General features: G+C 35.0%; 3 protein-coding genes across 3 annotated transcripts; 2 read left to right on the top strand and 1 right to left on the bottom strand.

The window, feature by feature from the left end:
• Positions 1-3,524: 3,524 nt before the first annotated feature.
• cplx4a (complexin 4a) lies at positions 3,525-8,451 on the top strand. Its single transcript, XM_058758556.1, has 3 exons — positions 3,525-4,767; positions 6,646-6,733; positions 7,481-8,451. The coding sequence occupies exons 1-3, from the start codon at positions 4,604-4,606 to the stop codon at positions 7,706-7,708; spliced, it is 480 nt and encodes a 159-aa protein (XP_058614539.1). The 5' UTR covers positions 3,525-4,603; the 3' UTR covers positions 7,709-8,451.
• A 1,149-nt stretch (positions 8,452-9,600) lies between these two features.
• Positions 9,601-13,409, top strand: rx3 (retinal homeobox gene 3). Its single transcript, XM_058758558.1, has 3 exons — positions 9,601-10,849; positions 11,338-11,564; positions 12,571-13,409. Exons 1-3 carry the CDS (start codon positions 10,624-10,626, stop codon positions 12,991-12,993), a joined length of 876 nt encoding a protein of 291 aa, XP_058614541.1. The 5' UTR covers positions 9,601-10,623; the 3' UTR covers positions 12,994-13,409.
• Positions 13,410-15,265: 1,856 nt separating this feature from the next.
• On the bottom strand, positions 15,266-18,612 carry grp (gastrin-releasing peptide). The gene is made up of 3 exons (XM_058758233.1): positions 17,620-18,612; positions 16,169-16,452; positions 15,266-15,575 (listed from the first exon to the last, which is right to left on the bottom strand). The coding sequence occupies exons 1-3, from the start codon at positions 17,753-17,755 to the stop codon at positions 15,522-15,524; spliced, it is 474 nt and encodes a 157-aa protein (XP_058614216.1). The 5' UTR covers positions 17,756-18,612; the 3' UTR covers positions 15,266-15,521.
• Positions 18,613-19,196: the final 584 nt, after the last annotated feature.

Raw genomic sequence — 19,196 nt, 5'->3', positions numbered from 1 at the left:
GTGTAAATGAGTAGCAGAAGTGCGGCTGGAGGCTTTGCGCTCCTGGATGCAGATGTAACACTGTCTGACAGGGCCGGCCTCATGCAGGGAATTATGTAAGAACCCCAGCCGTGAGCCATAGAGCTGCTCTATGGAAGCTTCTATGACCCGGGCCATCGTTAGGGATTAGATCAGAGACAGAGGGCTTTAACACACTTTCTCCACCTTTATTCAGCTCCAGTCATCACAAACAACTGATTGCATGTTGGTTTAAAACGATTTCGGTCAATAGTGAAAGAACAGAAGAGGTTGCAATACAGAATGTTTTGAAAAATACAGGCTGATCAGTTTATGATAGGATAAATGTTTTCTTATGGGGAAATGTTAGAAATATAGCTATTTTATTATCGTTTTGTTTTATTTTTCACTGTAGTTCTTTGTAATGAAAGAACAGTATAGTGACTGCAGTCCGGAATCAGTTTATGATGGGATAAATGTTTTATGAGAAATGGTAGAAATGTTGCTTTTTGTACTATTTTATTTTATTTAGTTGTATTTATTAGTGGTTCTCTGTAGCAAAAGAACAGAAATAATTGCAATCCAGATGTTTTGAAAAATACAGGGTGATCAGTTTATGGTGCGATAAGTGTTTTGTTATGGGAAAAGGTAAACATGTAGCTATTTTGATTTTTGTTTTGATTTTGTTTGAGGATAAGTATATTGTTGTGGGAAATGTGGCTTGTTTTGTTTTATTTTATTTTATTTCTCTTTCTTTATCTGTAGTGGAAGAACAAAAACAATTGCAATCCAGAATATTTAGAAAAATACAGGCTGGTCAGTTTATGATGGCATAAATATTTTGTTATAGGAAATGTTAGAAATGTAGCTTTTTATTTTATTTTGTTTTTTGAGGGGGATAAATGTTTTGTTAGAGGAAATGTGGCTATTTTATTTTATTTTTGTTTGTGTTTTTTTTTCTCTGTGGTATTATCAAAGCATTGTTTGTTTAAGCATCCTGACCAGCCTGTTTTGGGAAATGTTAAATATTTTTGTTTTGAAGGGATACATGTTTTGCTAAGGGAATTGTGACCTATTCCATTCTGTTCCATTCCATTCTATTCTATTCTATTCATCCGGACCAGCCTGCAGACAATCACTGATATTATATCAATTGCTAGATGTTTAATACAGAAAATGTAGTGTTTATAGTGCCACCATAACTAATCCTCAAATCCTTGTTTACATCTTTTATCGTTTACCTTATGGTTTTAAAATGTAATACAATATTAATAATTAATTATACACAGAAAGTTACCAAAGTTACGATCTGAGTGATTGTTTGGATGCTACAGGCCGCCTGTGTCCTCGTTACTAGCATACATGTGTGACATTAGAGTATTGCGCTGGGATATGCCGATGATTCTTAGCGCTGATAATCCACCAGCCGTTGCCTCCCTCTGTCTCTGTTCACTCTCAATCACTGCTCTGGCTTGATTGCGTACTCTTGCCTTCTCCCCCACCCCCCACCGCTGTCTTTTCAGGGGATTACACAGAGACATGTCCTGTACGTTTAGCGCATCTGTCACTCCATCCCACCATGCTGTGCGATCAATCCAGCATGAGCTCACTGGCCCTAACAGGAGATGCAGTTGTGAACCATTTCAAATGGACTCCTCTACATTTTAATTAGTTACTTAAGGACACTTTAGTAGTTGCGCCCTTTCAAGGCAACCATATTGTCACATGAGGTAAATTCAAATTTTAATAACTTTGTCCACAACAATTCATTCCTAAAATGACCTTCCCTTCAGGAATAATAGTTTTCAGCATATTTGTGTTTCCAATAGACCCATAATTGAACAGTTGTTGGACTGTGAGGACATAATGATGTCCTTATTACTGTAAGTGTCTTCACCTTGGACAGGCATTGTCAGCTTCGGTTTTGACAGTGTCAGAGCTTTAATAGGAGATAATTGCCTCACAAAACCAGAGTTGTTTTGTTGGACAGTAGTCAAACTACAATATGAATTGACCTGAGGTACTTGTCAACTGCGAATACCTTTTGGTAATTACATTTTTTTACAACGGTCATGGGAGTTCGTAGGAACCCTAGTTTGTAGGTACACCACCTTAAACTTGTTTAGGGTATTTTTACCATTAGACAATCAGTGTCTGTAAAGGGAAATAATTACCTCACAAAACAATAATTGTTTTGTAGGACTGTAATTGCAACATAAATTGACTTGTGAAACGTGAATTAAAAAAATTAATGAGACCTTTCTCCAATTACGTTGAGTTTTTACAAAGGTCATGGGAGTTCGTAAGAACACGAGTTTGTATGTACACCACCTTAGATTGTTTTAAGCTGTTTTTACCATAGGACAAAAGGGAGATAATCACCTCAAAAAATAAATTAATAATAATAATAATAAAATAAAACAACAGTTTTCAGTAATTGTTGAGTTTGTTTACAAGAATCATGGGAGTTCGAAGGATTGAAGATTCTTAGTATGTGTTTGTAATGTGTATTGTACAAAGACATGTGAATGTTACGCTACATTCTAATATGCTAAAATGTTAAATTCATTAGCTGATAACTGAGCTATTCCTTGTTTGAACCATGCTAATGCTAACAAATTATGAATGTCCTGTGGTAAAAATGGCTTAACACAATATGCGGTACACCACCTTCGGCTATTTTAAGATGTTTTTACCTCAGCAAAACCTAACTTCTGTGTCAGTTTAAAGGGACATATTTACATCACAAATTGAAAGTGCAAACTTCAAGAATTTTGTAGGACAATAGTTATATTACATTACATTACATTTAGTCATTTAGCAGATGCTTTTATCCAAAGAGACTTACAAATGTGGACAATGGAAGCAATCAGAATTATCAAAAGTATGCAAATGCTATAACAAGTCTCAGTTAGCTTAACGCAGTTCATGTAGCAAGGTTTTGTTTTTAACTATATAACAAATAAAAAAAAAAACAGATAGAATAGAAAAAGAATAGAGCAAGCTAGTGTTAGAGGCATTTTTTTTGTTGAACTGCAACATGAATAGACCTAAGGTACATGTCAACCAATAAAATAAAACAAGACCTTTCGTTACGAAGGATTATGGGAGTTCAAAAGTTCGAAGATGCTTATTGAGTGTTTTTGCTGTATTTGCTCCTCATGTGTAAATGTTATGTTACATACTAATATGCTAAATGGTGAATTAATTAGCTAATAGATGAGCTTCCTCAAAACATGGTTACTACACTTTTACTATAGTAAAACCATGGTTAATTTTCTTAAGGGATGGAGTTTATTCAAGAGGGATGTTCTTTTCAGGCAATATTTCACATCACGTTTAATAACCATTATCTGTCTCTTTTGAACCATCTCAGTGGACAACTACTGAAAACTGCTGAACATCCTGGATCTTTGCAAATAAAAAATTGAAAATCGTAGCTCCTGATCATCATCTTCACAACCTGTGGTTTGTAATCCTGTAGCTGTGCTTTCCTGAGCTCACAAAGGGTATAAATGGAAAACCTTTCTGTAGATCTTGCAGTAGTTACTTTGTTTATGCTGCTCCATGTGTGAATATTATGCTACATGCTATGCTAATAGGCAAATTTAAGGCTTGAACTGAGTTATTCCTTGTTTAAACAGTGCAAAAGTTGTCTAATAAGATGTGGTAAACAGCTTAAAAACAGTCTAAGGTGGTTTGCTGATTTTAGCTGGCTAACAGACTGGTCAAATTTAAGTTGTTAAAAGTTGTTAGTCAGCTTGGAAGATTAGCTCACTGACCAGCTAAATCAGCTGAACACCATCTTTGCCAGGCGGGGAGAACCACCTGAAGACCAGTTTGGTCCCATTGGGAGACCAGCTAACTGTTTTAATCCACCAGAAATCCATGGTAAGTGACATTTTTTGTAAATCAGTATATTTCATGTTTAGTAACCACTATCTATTTTTCTTCGGTTTTCTCAGCAGACAAGAATTGAAGAACTGCAGAAGCATCTCCTGTTGGCAGGTAAATAAGGTGTATGAATTCATGGTTCCAGTTCTTCATCTGTGGGACACATAAACAGGTTTGTAATCCTGTATCTTTGCTTCTCTGGGCTCACAAGGGGTATAAATGGAAAATCGGTAACCAGTTGGATGCTATGCATTGGTCAGTCCCTCATTAAGTAATGTGATTAGCAGTCAGTGGGTGGATGCACCAAACATGACGTCAACAGTGGAGACTGCCCTAATCTGCAAGACACAGATTTCATAGTTTTCAAGTTTTCTCCTACTATTTTTACTCTAGGTATAGCTTTTCATTGATAAATGCATTGAGTTTTTTCACTTTTATTGTGAGGAAAAGAGAAAGCCACAGCCATCTGCCTCTCAGTGTAGATGGCCGCATCTTAATCCAGATTATGGCTGCAGCATAAACGTTTTTTTTTTTTTCTGGCCGCCATTACTAGTCAACAGTGTGTCCTTGATAACAGACAGGCAGGTCGTTTAGCCTAGCTCCAATTAAACCACCAACAATCCATCTGAGGGACCTCCCTGGACTTTCTCCGAAAGATTTCAGGAAATCACAACTTGACGTCAAGCTTGAGACTCCAGCGGGGTAAAAAATAATGGCATTTCTAATCAAAAGTATGGTGGGGAACCCACTGAAGGGAATGGGATTTGGAGGAGGAGAAGAAAAGGCTGAGGAGGAGACCCCCAAGGACCCTGCAGCGGCCGCCGGTATGACTAGAGAAGAATATGAGGAGTACCAGAAACAAGTAGTGGAGGAGAAGTGAGTAAAGTTTGGGCCCCTCAGGCCCTATTTGTGCTTACAGTTCATACTTAGCATTTAATGACCTTGACAAAGTAAATGAAGAATCTTGCATATGCTGTCATGCGTATTAAGTTCTGTATTTATCTCTTTGGAGATTCTTTGCTCTTAGTGAGATTAATGCATTATTATTTTCAACTGATAGCATTTCAGTTCTGGATTCTTTTGCATCTTCCACCCTTAAAGCTGATGTTACATCACAGAAATGCTGTAATTCAAATAAAAACTGCATTTGATGTCTATTGCAAAGGGAGCTGCAGAGATTAGCAAGAGCATGATGCAGACTTAATCTTAAAGGCATCTGATATTCTCCATGATGATGTATTCATGTGAACACCTGCACCGTAACTCTCTCAGGTGTAAAAAAAAAAGATTATAATGTCAGCGATTAAAGATGAACAGACTCCATGTTGGTATCAAAAAGTAAGCGTCAGGTGCTAGCTGCTAATCAGTCCTAAGAGCAGAGCTTAGTGCGGGTTATCCTGGCCTTGTTGATCTGGATAATGCTATTTTTAGAAGCAATCATGGTAGAGAGTGAATAATGGAAGTATTGGAGAATGTTAGACCTCTGTATATATAAAACATGAAATTTAATGATTTATTTCCAGGCCACAGTTGGCAGCCATTTTGTCTGTTGTCAAAAAGACCTAGCTGATATTTATATATGACTAATTCATAAATTATGACTCTTGCAGTGTAACAATAGAAGTCTGATTTAATTTAGCTATCTATTTTGATGGTCCCTTTAACACATTCTGTTGACTATAAGTAATGTTGCACCTACACATCTATTAAGTCTAATTAGAGTGTTAGTAGACTGGTAGGGTTAGGGTTAGATTAAGTGGACGTATTTGCAAAGTTACTTACAGTCAGTAAAATATCTGTTGGGACACCATCACAATAAAGAGTTAGCAGACATTAATCAGACAGTCTACTAATACTCTAATGAGAGTTAGTTGACATGTAGATGCAGTGTTACTTATTGTCAACAGAATTTTCAAAAGGGACCATCAAAATAAAGTGTTACCAGACCATCTCTGTGATTTTCTGAAATTCACAGTGTTTATAATTCAGTGTTGCTTACAAACAGGAAACATGATTACAGAGAACCAGATTAACACATGGAATGATGGTGTTCACTCCGGTCATGAAATCTTTTGCATATATCCAAAATGTATTTTAGAAAAAATAAATACATTTCATATATATAGCTTTTGAAAAGCGATTTTCCAATCAGTAGTTGTACAGGAAAAAGCATCTGAAACATGCTAATCCCAAGAGTTGATATTATTCATGTTCAAAAGAGATGAGATAACAACTCACATCAGCAGGCTCACTTAAGTAGAAATATGCCTAGGCTAGAAACAGATGATTCATAGAGTAAACATACATGTCTGCTGTGAGATTACATCTAAACATCTGAAGATCTTTGTGTTGCTTCAGATCAAACATCCACAGGATTTTATTATTTAGCTGTTGCTGGTAAACTAGCTAAGAGCTTTGCTTCAAGTATAGCCATAGCACTGCCAGAACAATGCTCTAAGCATCCTGAAGCTCTTTATCTGGAATTAAGCTGTAGTGCTAAACCCCGGAGGTTATTTTATTTTACTGCTACAGTGTTTTGTCACGCATGGATTTTAAAACAAACTGTTTGTGCAATGCATGTTTTCCACTGAATTATACATGTGTACTGTGGTATGTTTTTTTTACATGAAGATCACAGATTTGTATCCACTGTATTACATAGAATTAAAAAAAAAAAAAAAAAAAAGATAGATTAATATGCTGTGTTTTTCTTAGCACGTGATAACGTGTTGTCAAAATATTTTTGATCCACAGAATGGAAAGAGATGCAGACTTCTTGCACAAGAAAGCAGAGAGGGCGACTCTGAGGGTTTGTCTACGAGAAAAATACAGACTTCCTAAAGTAAGAGCCATTTTGCCACTTCTCAAATCCAAAAAGAATCTATTTTAACAAGGAAATGTTCTTCAGTTGACAATTGGCATGAACTTTTTTTTATCAGGATTAAGGTTATAACTCACATACATTACCATTCAATTTTTTAGCAAAATCACAAAGCCTGTATATTTAACAAAAACACAAAATAAATAAATAGCAACCAAAAACTGTAATTGTAATAATATGCTACAATATTTCACAATTTAAAATGACTATTTTCTATTTTAATTTAAGCCGATGAAACTATTATTCCAGTCTTTAGTGTCACATGATCCTTCAGAAATCATTCTAATATTAAAATAATTAGTTGAAAGCATCTCTAGCATTCCTTATTTGCATGTGGCTCCCACACACACACACACAAATACGGATGCTTTGTTTGGCTTTGAGTTCTTGGCACTTGTGATAAATAAACTAACCAGATTAAGAGAGTGAACTGAGGTCTGCGCAAGCCTCCCAACCATATTGGCTTTCCTCAACATCTGTTCACCTTACAGCTTTATACTCTCTCTTAAATCCCTAATGCAATAATGCAAAAGACTAACATACAGAGTCTAAAATGTTGGATATTTAAATTAGAATTGTGTATAACACCCCAAATTCATTGGCTAAGGCTAGTCGGAAGTAACTAAATTCACCAATGATCCACTTTCTTTCTTTTTTTTTACCATTTATGAACGTTTGATAATAAAATGGTGTGTATTTACCCCTCAGAGTGAGCAGGATGACAACATGATCCAGATGGCAGGAGATGACGTGGACGTTCCCGAGGAGCTGCTGAAGATGGTGGATGAGGATGCCACGGAGGAGGAGGAGAAGGACTCCATCCTGGGGCAGATGCAGAACTTACAGAACATGGACATGGATCAGATAAAAGAGAAAGCCAGTGCTACACTGACAGAGATGAAGTCCAAGGCTGAGGAGAAGTGTTCTGTCATGTAGTGGCTTAGCAAGTTCACACATTTCTACAAACCAGGCCAGGTTTTTGATACAAAAACCAGGTCGGGTTTTTGAAATACGGTTTTGAAAACCTTTTTTTTGATATGTCTTCAAATGAAATTTCATTTGAAAGCATGTCAGAAGAAGTCACTCAAGTTCTATGTTCCCAAAAGCTGCAAGGTTCTGGCTCTAGATCAGCTTTTCAGCTTCTCTTGCTTGGCTCCCAATTTTGCTGTAGGACTTTTTCTTGTTTGAATAAATGATGTTGTAGTCTATTCCCTCCTTTTCCTTGTTTTTTTTTCTTTTTCTTTTTCTTCTTGCAATATTACCTGTAAATATATCTAACAAACATCTAACTTGAACCTGAGGTGGAGAAGCTTTGTTTAAATCCCCCTCCTGCTTTTTTGCACAAGGGATGAGACGAATGTTATGCTGTTTCTTGTTCATTTTTTGACAACAAACCGTCTAGCATTGACATATACAGTATGATATTGTAATACTCAGTAGGATTCTAGTCATATGTATTAGGTTTTTATGTGAGGTAAATAGGCATGAATCGGATTGTAAACAGATTTAACATATGAATAAAACAGTCGATTAAAAAACTGAGTCTGCCATGCATTTGTGATCAAAATAAGTAGACATCTGTGAGATTTTCTTGGTCATAATATCTTATTGTGTCAATGTTTTATACCATGTAGCTTTATATTTACAAGAAAACAACTAAATCCGGTAAAAAGGGTCAACTCACATGAAAAGTTGTTACTGCATGACTAGACAGGAGAAAAATATTAAAGGAATGGAAGTTCATGTTTATTGAAAAAGAAAGGCCTTGGACTTTTAAAGATTACCTGCTAATAGGATCATCAGGTCTGAGACAAGTTAAATGCCTTCACTAGACATAGTAACATTGGAGTTGGAGGACTTGTTGTAACATTGTGTCTTCACATTATGTGACCTCATATTACTTCATTTGTATTTGTTTGTTTAATTTCAATTGTATTTTATTTTATTTATTTATTTTTGTCATGCCAATGCAGTAAAAAACAAACAAACACAAATAAAAATGTATTTAAAAAACTATAAGGTACAAAAAAGTACAATAATATTTGAATATAATCATTGAATGAATGAATAAAAAGTCATTTTTAAAGCGTTAATCAACACATTCAAAGATTCTTGTATTTTGCAGTGTGTTTTTGTTTTTCGAATATGTGTGTGTGTGCGAGTGTGTATCTTTGAATAAATCTGGAAATACCAACATTATCTGTTGTAATTAGGGAAAAGCCAAGCAGTTGAAAGGATTTGTGCTGTTTTGGACAGAGGGGGGAAAGTGTGTAATCCCCTCAAACCAGCGTGTGTCCTGCGGATTATCAGACTGCTGTCAATCTTTGTTCGGAGCTAATTACACGTATCCATTCAATATTGAGGAAGTTTACAAATTCTTCCAATTAACTGCACCTCAATTGTAGGCTTGCTCTCTGGGGTCGCGCGCTTGCTGCTTGAGATCGCGTTTTGTTCATGTAACAAAATCCCCTAATGGCCGAAACCACTCCACGCTCGAAGTGTATAGGCCTAAAGTAGTCCTTGGTGGTGTTTTATCGTTTTAGAGTTGTAATTAGTTAGTTAGGCTGCTTAAATGTTTGACCACCAAAACTTCTGATCATTTCGTTCTACCGACGCCAATTTAGCTACCAGTGTTAGCCTACGTTTAATTGATTTCATTTCAGTGTTTTGTCGTTCACAAACAGACTAAATAACATTTAATTTTCTCCTAGAAATTATGTATAAAGTAAACTTTGATTTTACTTTATTTTATATTATATTTATTTATTTTTATATAGCCTACCCTAGAAGACTATAATTTTTATTTAGGCTGCAACATTTAATTACAATGGTAGCCTAAGCCTTCTTGTAAATCGCGGTGTTAAGATAACAAATTTTGCTTAAATGTCTGTAACTCAGTGTTAATTTAATTTAATTTTTATTTTATTTATCTTTGCGCTGTGTTTCAAACTTTGATGTAGGCCTAATATTTCCATATTTTAGTTGCAACGAATTAGTAGGCTATAAAAATACAACTGTGTAAAATAATTTCAAATAAAGAGTAGTCGTACTATTTCATTTTAACATTTTGTGTGTCGGCCACTCTCACAAACTTGGCAAATTGCCATTAATTTATAAATTGATTAATTAATTAATTAATTTGTCCTGTAAATCTTTCTTATTTCCAAATAGAGACATTCAGCTTACTGTCACCTAGTGATATATGACCGTATATAGCCTATAATTTCACTTTAACATGGAATTTCCTTCAAACAGTGTCAGAAAAAGCTTTCATTTGTTGTATTTTTATTTTTTGTTTTATTTTTAATTTACTTTTCTGAAAATAGTGTAGAATACAAATAACTATTTCGGCGCGAGTGTTACCACAGAACAATTTTATAAACTACCATTTTTAATGGCATTTGCGCGTACAGAGATCTTGATCTGTTTCGGTCCCAAAGATGTAATCCCAGCCTGAGTTCCTCTTATTTCTACAGGCCATCATGATCAAGACATCTGGAGTGGGAAAAGATGATTTAAGATTTATGTAAGGCGGTTTATAAAGCTGCCATTATGCCCACAAGGATCTCTGGGAGGAGTTAAATGCTCAGGGACAATACTACAGCCCTCACTCCGGCCAATCTGACGTTTCTTGACGTGTCGAAGGGGATGTCACTCACACAATAGAGTCCCGGTCGAGGGGGATCCATATAAGGCCCCTGGGGGCCACTGCATCCTCAGTGTGTGCAGGACCACTACTGGAGAAAGTTGCTTCTGCTGGAACAGCCTGGACTATTGGAAATAGAGTGTATTGCATAGGAAAACATGGGGAATCCTTAGTGCTTTCTGTTTTTTCTCAAACTAAACGTTCAATGAGGCTTGTTGGATCTCAGTCCCAAGACATGGAAGAGCGTCTCTCCCCATCCGCGCGCCTGGTCCGCAGTCCTGGATCCCAAACCAGGATCCACAGCATTGAATCCATTTTGGGATTTAAAGGAGAGAATATCTTCCACCCGGCGTTTTCTTATGGATCCGGGAAGCCTATCAAAGACAACGAGCATTTGTCTTCCCCCAAAAAGGACTCCAAAAACTTTGATGGTGAGTTAACAGCTTCGCAATTGACGTTTTTCTGGGTTTAAAACTGGACGTTTTGGCAGCACTTTATTCGAAATTTTATTTTTTTTAAGTCATGAATATATATCTACAGGTACATAATAGACATTAGAACACTGATACATAAGTCTAGGCCTATGTGAAATCTGAAAAGTTTTAAGTTTTTTATTTAAATTGAAAACGGGAGAAAAAAAAAGAAGTTTAAAAAGTTTTTGAGAAAATAAAGAAGGGAAAAGAAACTGAAAGTGTTAAATTTCTATTTCATTTGAAAAATTCTAAAATATAATTAAATAATCAAATATGACGACGTCAAAATATATGATGATGATGTTAGATATATGAATAACAGTTTAATGACTTTTTAGTGTTTTCATGTGATGTTAAAAAAAGAAAATAATTATAATAGGCCTACGTGAATTTAAATTGAAATAAGGTCACACCTTCTCAAGGAAAACTGCATTATTTTTCTACAGGTGTCTGTAGATCCGCCGTTGTGGTCAGTCCGGATCTGCCGGATGTGGATGGTGGTAAATTGTCGGATGATGAAAATCCGAAGAAAAAGCACCGGCGGAACCGGACCACGTTCACCACCTTCCAGCTGCACGAGCTCGAGAGAGCGTTTGAGAAGTCGCATTATCCGGACGTGTACAGCAGAGAGGAGCTCGCGCTCAAGGTCAACCTGCCGGAGGTCCGAGTGCAGGTGAGCACAGCATACACCACACATGATGGATGTATTTGAGAATAAGAATAGGAGCACTTTATTTAATAGATCACTGTTCAAAACCTTTTATCATTGATCCCTTCAGTTTGCAAAGTTAATAAAAAATATTTCTAGCACAAATTCAAGGCAAGAGATCATATTTTCGTTTTATAAATACTAATAAAATAGTATAGACTAAACCAAAACGCAATATGAATTGAAGGAACCAGGGCATTTATTTCTTGAAATAGCAATTGTTTAAGAAATAATGCAATTAAAAAAACTTTAAAAATATTTAAAGTGAATTTTAAAAAATAAATATTGTATTCCATTGATTAAAAGTAAAACTTGACAAATATAGATGGTAAGAGATTTCACATCAGACTACTTTTCTTGTGTAGTACCAAAGAAAATTTAGCCTCTTCCTTCTTCTTGATTTTATTGGGATATAATATTCTGATTTGAAATATTATAAAGTAATTTTAGTGACAGCAAATAAAATGTGGCTAATATATATTTGTTTTCAAATATCTGATCCTTATGTGTAGCAAATTAAGATTCGCGACATAAATAACTGGCAAAAATCATATATAAAATTGTAATATAACATTGCATATGATATGTAAAAAGTCATATAAATATAATACAATTTAATCAAACAATGAACATTTGAACTTTTTTGCAAGTGTCTTTGAAAGGTTTTGTGAATTATGAATACATAATATATAATATTACTTGTAATATATGTAAAAAATTATATAATACAATTTAATCATGAGTTTATATCTAAATATATCAACTTTTTCACCAGTGTATTTGAAGGGTTTTTGCAAACTATGAACATTTGAACTTTTTTGCAAGTGTATTTGAAAGGTTTTTGAGATTGATTTATTTAGAAGGTTTTGGCTAATTATGAACATTAGATCTGCACTTTTCTATATCATGCCTCACGGTTGGACATTTAAACATGTTACTTAAACTAAATCCTTCCAATGTCAAATTTCAGGTTTGGTTCCAAAACCGCCGTGCAAAGTGGCGACGTCAGGAGAAGCTGGAGGTGAGCTCCATCAAGCTGCAGGAGTCCTCCATGCTGTCCATCCCTAGATCAGGGCCGCTGTCTCTGCCGTTAGAGCCCTGGCTTACCGGACCCATCACCTCCTCCAGCTCTCCCCTGCAGTCCCTGCCCAGCTTCATCACCCCTCAGCAGGGAGTACCAGCCAGCTACACCCCTCCACAGTTCCTCAGCTCATCCACGCTCAACCACCCTCTGCCCCATATAGGAGCGGTGTGTCCCCCTCCACCAGCGTATCAGTGCTCGGGCTTTATGGATAAATTTACACTAGAAGAGGCAGACCCACGAAACACAAGTATCGCCTCGCTAAGAATGAAAGCGAAGGAACACATCCAGTCTATTGGGAAGACGTGGTAGTCTGAGGAGGATGCTGACTGAGACACTCAGAGACTTGTTTGCATCTCCTTTAACTTTCTAAATCAGACTCTGTTTGAAGAGAAGCGGTTTTCACATCTGTTTGTGGTTCAGAAAGCTCCCAGAGTTGTTCATTATGGATGACAAGCTTTGTAAAACAAATTCACTGTACATTACTGTCTTTTTGTTTTTATTATGAGTTCATTTAAAAAAGTTTCCTTGCTAATGCATAAAACATGCAACCGGACTTAATTCTATCCTTTTTATAAAGCATTCAAAGAGAGAAATAAAAATTTGCATTATAAATGCATGCATTTAATTGCATTTGAATCACATTCGTCCCATTCAAAATCCTCATCGAGCCTTTAAAATACTATTCAGTGCTAGAAAAAGGGTTTCATTCTTTAAGTATTGTACGATGCAGATGGTGACTTTCCATGACATTTTGCTCTATGCTTTCACGTTGTACAGATTTTGTATTTTATAATAAAAACAAGTTTAGAAAAATGTCAAATGCATCCTTTCTCCAATAGTTCTTAATGCATATTTTAAATTCATTACAACAGTTGAGGTTATCATGCGATGTGACAAAATATTATGTTCGTAAAGTAAAGTTCTTAAACTAAATAACACATATTCCACCATTTTTTTGTAAATTATTTTATTTCTATTTATTTCAGTAGGCTATAAAATTCCATTGTATTTTTAAGCTATCAAAGCAAATGTTTTGTTGTAAATTCAATATATATAGTTTTTTTATTATTATTATTATTATTATTATTACTGTTCACTTGCCAGGATAATCCGGTTCTCCAGTGTGGCGCTTCTCCGTGATTATGCCGCCATCTAGTGTTTGCGTTTGGAACATTATTCTCCGGTAATAACAGACCAGTGTTTTTGCAATCTATATTGTAATTTTGTGGTGGATTTTTAGGTTTCTGTGGGTGTTTCTATATAGAAACATGTTCTCACCTTCACTCAGCTAAACTAAATCTGGGGTTATTAAAGTTAAGGAATTTACAAATTTTCCAAAGCCAAGCTAAATATATATCCTTGTGTAGCTGTTTCTTTTTCATTTATACTTTTTATAAATAAATAAATAAGTCTGATATTATAAACACTTTTTATATACTTTTATAAAGATAATTAGCCTATTTTTCTACACACAATGTAAAGTAAGACATGTAAACCTTCTAAATAAAATACAGATTTGTTTTAAAATCCCTCAGGAAATTAAATATCATCAGGTTATCTAAATTTCACAAATTCCTTCATATAGTTGTTTGCATTAGCAGTTGGGACCTGCAGATCTGTACCAAACCCGTCAGCTCACATTTTCATGAACACACGACTATCACCAAATCTGACGTTTGCCATTTGTGCAGCAACTTTATCAGTGATGCAATTAGATTGAGACTGAAGGGGGTCACATTTCTATTAATGGTCGTTCATCTGTGACAAATGAGGAAAGCAAACATCTGAAAGGAAACTTTGTAACTAGATGAGCTTAACCAAATGAAAGTGGCTTCAATTGACATCTTTCATTGTTAGAAACATCAGTGTGTATAATTGGAGCCATTATTGTGCATGGACAGCTGAGAGCGGCGAGACAGACCATCAACAGTTTCCTGCCAGTTGTCACAGACAATGCAGAGGTTGTGTGTGGTGTGTGTGGTGAAGAGCTTTTCTGTCACCTGCCTGCCTCTGTTAAGTGACTGCTTGACTAATAAGCAGGTTATGGCCAGCCACCTCAAGAGATTGATCATAACCTGTAATAAATTGCTTTCAGAATGAGACAGGGTCTTTTAAATCTCAAACTACATGTAATAGCGCATTCAGCTCAGCACATTCTCTATTTAGTTGTAATGCATGGACTGTAAGGAATTCATATGTTAATGTTAAAGAAATAGTTCACCCAAAAATGAAAATCTGTTTCTTATAAACACACAGCTTTTCGCTTCACAAGATATTAATTGATGGACTGGAGTGTTGTGGATTACTTATGGATTATTGTGATGTTTTTGTCAGCTGTTTGGACTCTCATTCTGACGGCACCCAATGAGGATCCATTGGTGAGCTAGTGATGCAATGCTAAATATCTCCAAAACTGTTCTGATGAAGAAACAAACTCATTTACATCTTGCATGACCTGAGAGTGAGTTAATTTTCAGCAAATTTTCATTTTTGGGTGAACTGTTCCTTTAATAGTCTTTTTCAAGTCAAGACATTTCAAATGATATGCAAGCGAGCAGACTGTTGTTTTTATAAACCGCAGATAGCCCAACAAGTTAAAGTTTATTAAATATTAATCAATTGAACTGTGAATACAATGGTTACTATGGTGTCAGTTATCAAGAAGATGAATTAATTTACAAAACAATACCATAAAATATACAGAATGATGACACTCAGTTTATGTGTTTCTTTGTAGAGATATTGACATACAAAAATATAACATGCTTATTTATATGTTGTTGAATAAAGAGGTTTGTATTCGAACTTCAAACCACAGTCTTTTGTCCAGTTGGTTCTCAGCTTTCGTTGTCATCCTGCATTAATAAAGCCCGTAACAAGACGTCCTCAGCCTGTATATGAAATATAATAAAGATAAATAATATTATATAAGAATCAAAGGAAACTGACCTTAAATAAAACATGCATATCATCATTAGCTTAGAAAAATTGTTGCAAAAACTAGTACACTTAACTAAAACTAAAACCATGAAAAGTTTGCACTACTTTAAATAAATTAAGCTTTCATTTAAATAAAATATTTAAAAATTAAACATATGCACTAAAATAACTAAATCTAAAACTGAAATAAAAAATTAAAAACTATATAGACATTAAAAAATATATATATATAAAATGACAAAAATACACTAAACGAGTGAAACTCTAACTTAAAAATTAAATCATAAAATATAAAAATAAAAACAAATTCAAAATATTAACAGTGTCTCAAAGATACTAAAATAACACTGGTTACAAAAGGTTTGTCTTATTTGTCTGGTCAAAAGTGATTCTTTATTTGCCCAACAATGAAAAATGTTTTATTATACACATTGCAGAATAGTTTTGTGATTAAAAATAGATCAGAACCACCTATATGCACTTCAAATGCATCTCGCATGCATTTATGCATTAACATAACGATCATGTTGAGGATTTCTCTTACCAATTTGACTTGTCTGTCTCTCTCATGACCTTCCTCCCACTGACGTCTCTCTTCCAGCATGCGCTGGAGCAGTTTATGAGCATCGATCTCCTCTGTGCCCTCCAGCATGCTCTCCGGTGCCATCCGTCCTCTCATGAGCGCATGAAGGAGTGGCAGCAGCAGATGTTTGTAGTATCTTTCCAGCTGCTGATCCTGATCTCCAGTCGTCATGGAGGTCTCATCGTTGCCTTCTGGATCCTCAGGTCTGACCTGCTCATCTGTGCTTTTCTTGCCCATTAAGTGCCCTATGACATATATAGGTCATTAAAGACTGATTGTTGCTCTTTTTTAAGTAAAATCAAAGCATTTAACACATATGACAAGTAGGACAGCATCTCCACACTTAAATAAGACTTCATGTGTAGGTTGCAAACAAAGTCACAACAATGCATTAGATACATTATAGTACAACCTAATCAAGGAAAAGCTATATATTAACCATTTAAACAAATACTGAATCCAGTCTGGTGCAAACAAAATGAAATTTGAGCCAAAATAATCCATAATTCCTTCTATTCGCCATGTCACGAGTAATTGCTTGATACAGCAATAGCTCCACTGAACTCAATCTCAATCTCTAAAATCAAGAAGAGTATCATATTTTACCTGATTTCCACTGCATCATGCAAACACACAAAAAGCCAGTTGCTTGCCACCTATTTTCATCCAATTAAGACACGGCCATTGCTCATTACACCCTATGAGTCCACTTTCCCTCTTCAGACTGGAAGCTTAAGTGACACCTGAGAGTTTTGCAATCACTTCAGATACATACTTAATGAATGTAACCTACTCAATAAACTACCACTGGTACATTTAATCAAGTGATTTAAATGATTATTATCTGCTAGTGTTGTTGATTTAATTTGCTGTGTATTCTTAAAACTTTTATTTAATGGTTCACAGCTCCTTCAGCAACAAACCCTCATTTTTCTCTGGAGATTGAACGTTCTAGATGATACATTACAGGTTATTTAGACCAGCATTTTGGTAAAGGCACACACCAATTTAAATTTGATGTTTAATTAATTTTTATTTAATTTTTATTAGATATATTTTTATTACTACCTGTTTATGTCGTAGTAGCTACTACGTATTCTTTAAAGAGTATGTAGAAAAATACATTTCATTTGTCAACAAGTTTTGTTGTTTCACGTTTGACAAATAATAGGATACTTAAACTTAAATAGTTAACCTTCATTATCTTTTAAGCATTTTTATACAGTTATTAAAAAAAAAAAAGTAGTAAATGAAGAGCATGCAGACTTTTGAATGTAAAAAATATGCACTGCTTAAAAAAAAAAATAGTAATAAAATTTTAAATACTGGTAGCAACTCTCCTCCAAAACAATAAGAGTATATAAGACCTAATATATTTTAACTGGTAAAATAAAAATATGATTTTCACTCACCAACAGCCCAGTGATTTCCGCGCGGATAAACTTTTCCAATTGGTTGTGCGTCTGATGCATAAACATCACAGAGCACAACAAGTAGAGAGATGGAAACGACTAATCTGTATCTCCACACGAGGCACATCGCGCTCATGTAAGACTCGAGTCCCTTCAGCTTGTTTGATCAGTACTCCTGTAATTGCTCGTGCAGTTATTGCCAGTAGAGGCCCGTGTAATGCTGCAAATGGATAATCACTTCATTTATATACTCCCGTGACGACGACCACTTGGAAAGTGAAAGAAAATGACGCGATAATTTGGTGCGCTACAGAGAGAAACTGTCGTGCCAATGTCTGTATGACTCGTGTGGGGTGGTACGCTGAAAGTTTAATGCCCCCTCCCAGGGGATCTGCGTCAGTGTCTCGGCAGGTTAGGCTACTTGACATAAAAACACAAAATGTCATGTTGAGCTAACCTGTCATTATCTCAGCCACGGGCTATTATGTTTCCCAAGACAGATTCAATGTGAAATGTCATCAGTATTTCATTAGATGCGGGGTAAAAAATAGCTTGTAAAGGCTTCTTATTGTGTTTTAGTGCAGTTGGTTCAATAGAGCCCCAATTCCTTTATGTCATAGGAAAATTTTGATAAAAATACAGAAATTTCTCAGGCGAAACTGGTCCCTGACCCCAGTAATGATCCAAACCCCTTTAAAACCAGCCAAAAGACCAGTTAAGCCAATTTATTACTTTATTTTTATCTTATTTTATTTTATTTTATAGCAGGGAAATTAATAATAAAGTTTCTAGAGACTGATGGCCAGTGATCTAAGTTGCACTTTTTTACGTCAACAAATATTTATATTATAGCCTAATACAAAGACATTATAGTTTACTCTACAAGGGTTGGTACTCCAGAAATATTTTTCTTCTTCTTTTTTATTTTATTTTTTATTTCATGATCATAGAATTTCTGTGAAACCATAGCGTGATATATTCATTATATATATTATCATATTACATTTGTTTTATTGCCATTTTTTAGGACTGCAAAACAAGTATTTTGATTAAATTCAAAATAATATACAAGCCAAACAGTTAAACAAACATGAATTTCTACATAAGTACAAAAACAAAGTCAAACCATTTTTAAAAATTACACACACACACACACACACACATATATATATAATTTGTATTATTTATTATTTATATTATTTATTATTTATTTATTTTTATTGTTAACTTTTAGGACTGCAAAGCAATTATTTGGATCAAAATGCAATTATATAAAAAATGTACATGAATGAAGTTGAAACATATACATGAAAAATATATGTTGGAACCACAGAGAAGATATAATCAGCTCTGTCCATCAATGTACAGTGCTGGGTGAAGTTGTATAACTGGGAGAATTTTTTTTTTTTTTTTTCAGGATGATCTTACAGAGCGGATGAAATTACTTGGCACTCATCACTGATATCAGCTGTTCATTTCACATCTCTCACCCAGCAAACAATGGCAGAATGGAAGTTCCTGCAAAGCCTATAAACAAACAAAATGTCATCCCATGAAAAATAAAAAAGCCTCGATAA

The sequence above is a fragment of the Onychostoma macrolepis genome, chromosome 21 (genome assembly GCF_012432095.1).
Source record: "Onychostoma macrolepis isolate SWU-2019 chromosome 21, ASM1243209v1, whole genome shotgun sequence".
NCBI classification, from domain to species: Eukaryota; Metazoa; Chordata; class Actinopteri; order Cypriniformes; family Cyprinidae; genus Onychostoma; species Onychostoma macrolepis.
The sequence above is the reverse complement of the archived record's forward strand: the minus strand, read 5'-3'. Positions and strand labels throughout refer to the sequence as shown.

Coding starts and splice junctions, on each gene's coding strand:
- cplx4a (XM_058758556.1), top strand. CDS start 4,604: ATGGCATTTCTAATCAAAAGTATGGTGGGGAACCCACTGAAGGGAATG. Junction 4,768..6,645: donor AAACAAGTAGTGGAGGAGAA/GTGAGTAAAGTT, acceptor TTTGATCCACAG/AATGGAAAGAGATGCAGACT. Junction 6,734..7,480: donor AAAAATACAGACTTCCTAAA/GTAAGAGCCATT, acceptor TTTACCCCTCAG/AGTGAGCAGGATGACAACAT.
- rx3 (XM_058758558.1), top strand. CDS start 10,624: ATGAGGCTTGTTGGATCTCAGTCCCAAGACATGGAAGAGCGTCTCTCC. Junction 10,850..11,337: donor GGACTCCAAAAACTTTGATG/GTGAGTTAACAG, acceptor ATTTTTCTACAG/GTGTCTGTAGATCCGCCGTT. Junction 11,565..12,570: donor TGCCGGAGGTCCGAGTGCAG/GTGAGCACAGCA, acceptor GTCAAATTTCAG/GTTTGGTTCCAAAACCGCCG.
- grp (XM_058758233.1), bottom strand. CDS start 17,755: ATGAGCGCGATGTGCCTCGTGTGGAGATACAGATTAGTCGTTTCCATC. Junction 16,453..17,619: donor CGGAAATCACTGGGCTGTTG/GTGAGTGAAAAT, acceptor TATATGTCATAG/GGCACTTAATGGGCAAGAAA. Junction 15,576..16,168: donor GAGACAGACAAGTCAAATTG/GTAAGAGAAATC, acceptor TTTCATATACAG/GCTGAGGACGTCTTGTTACG.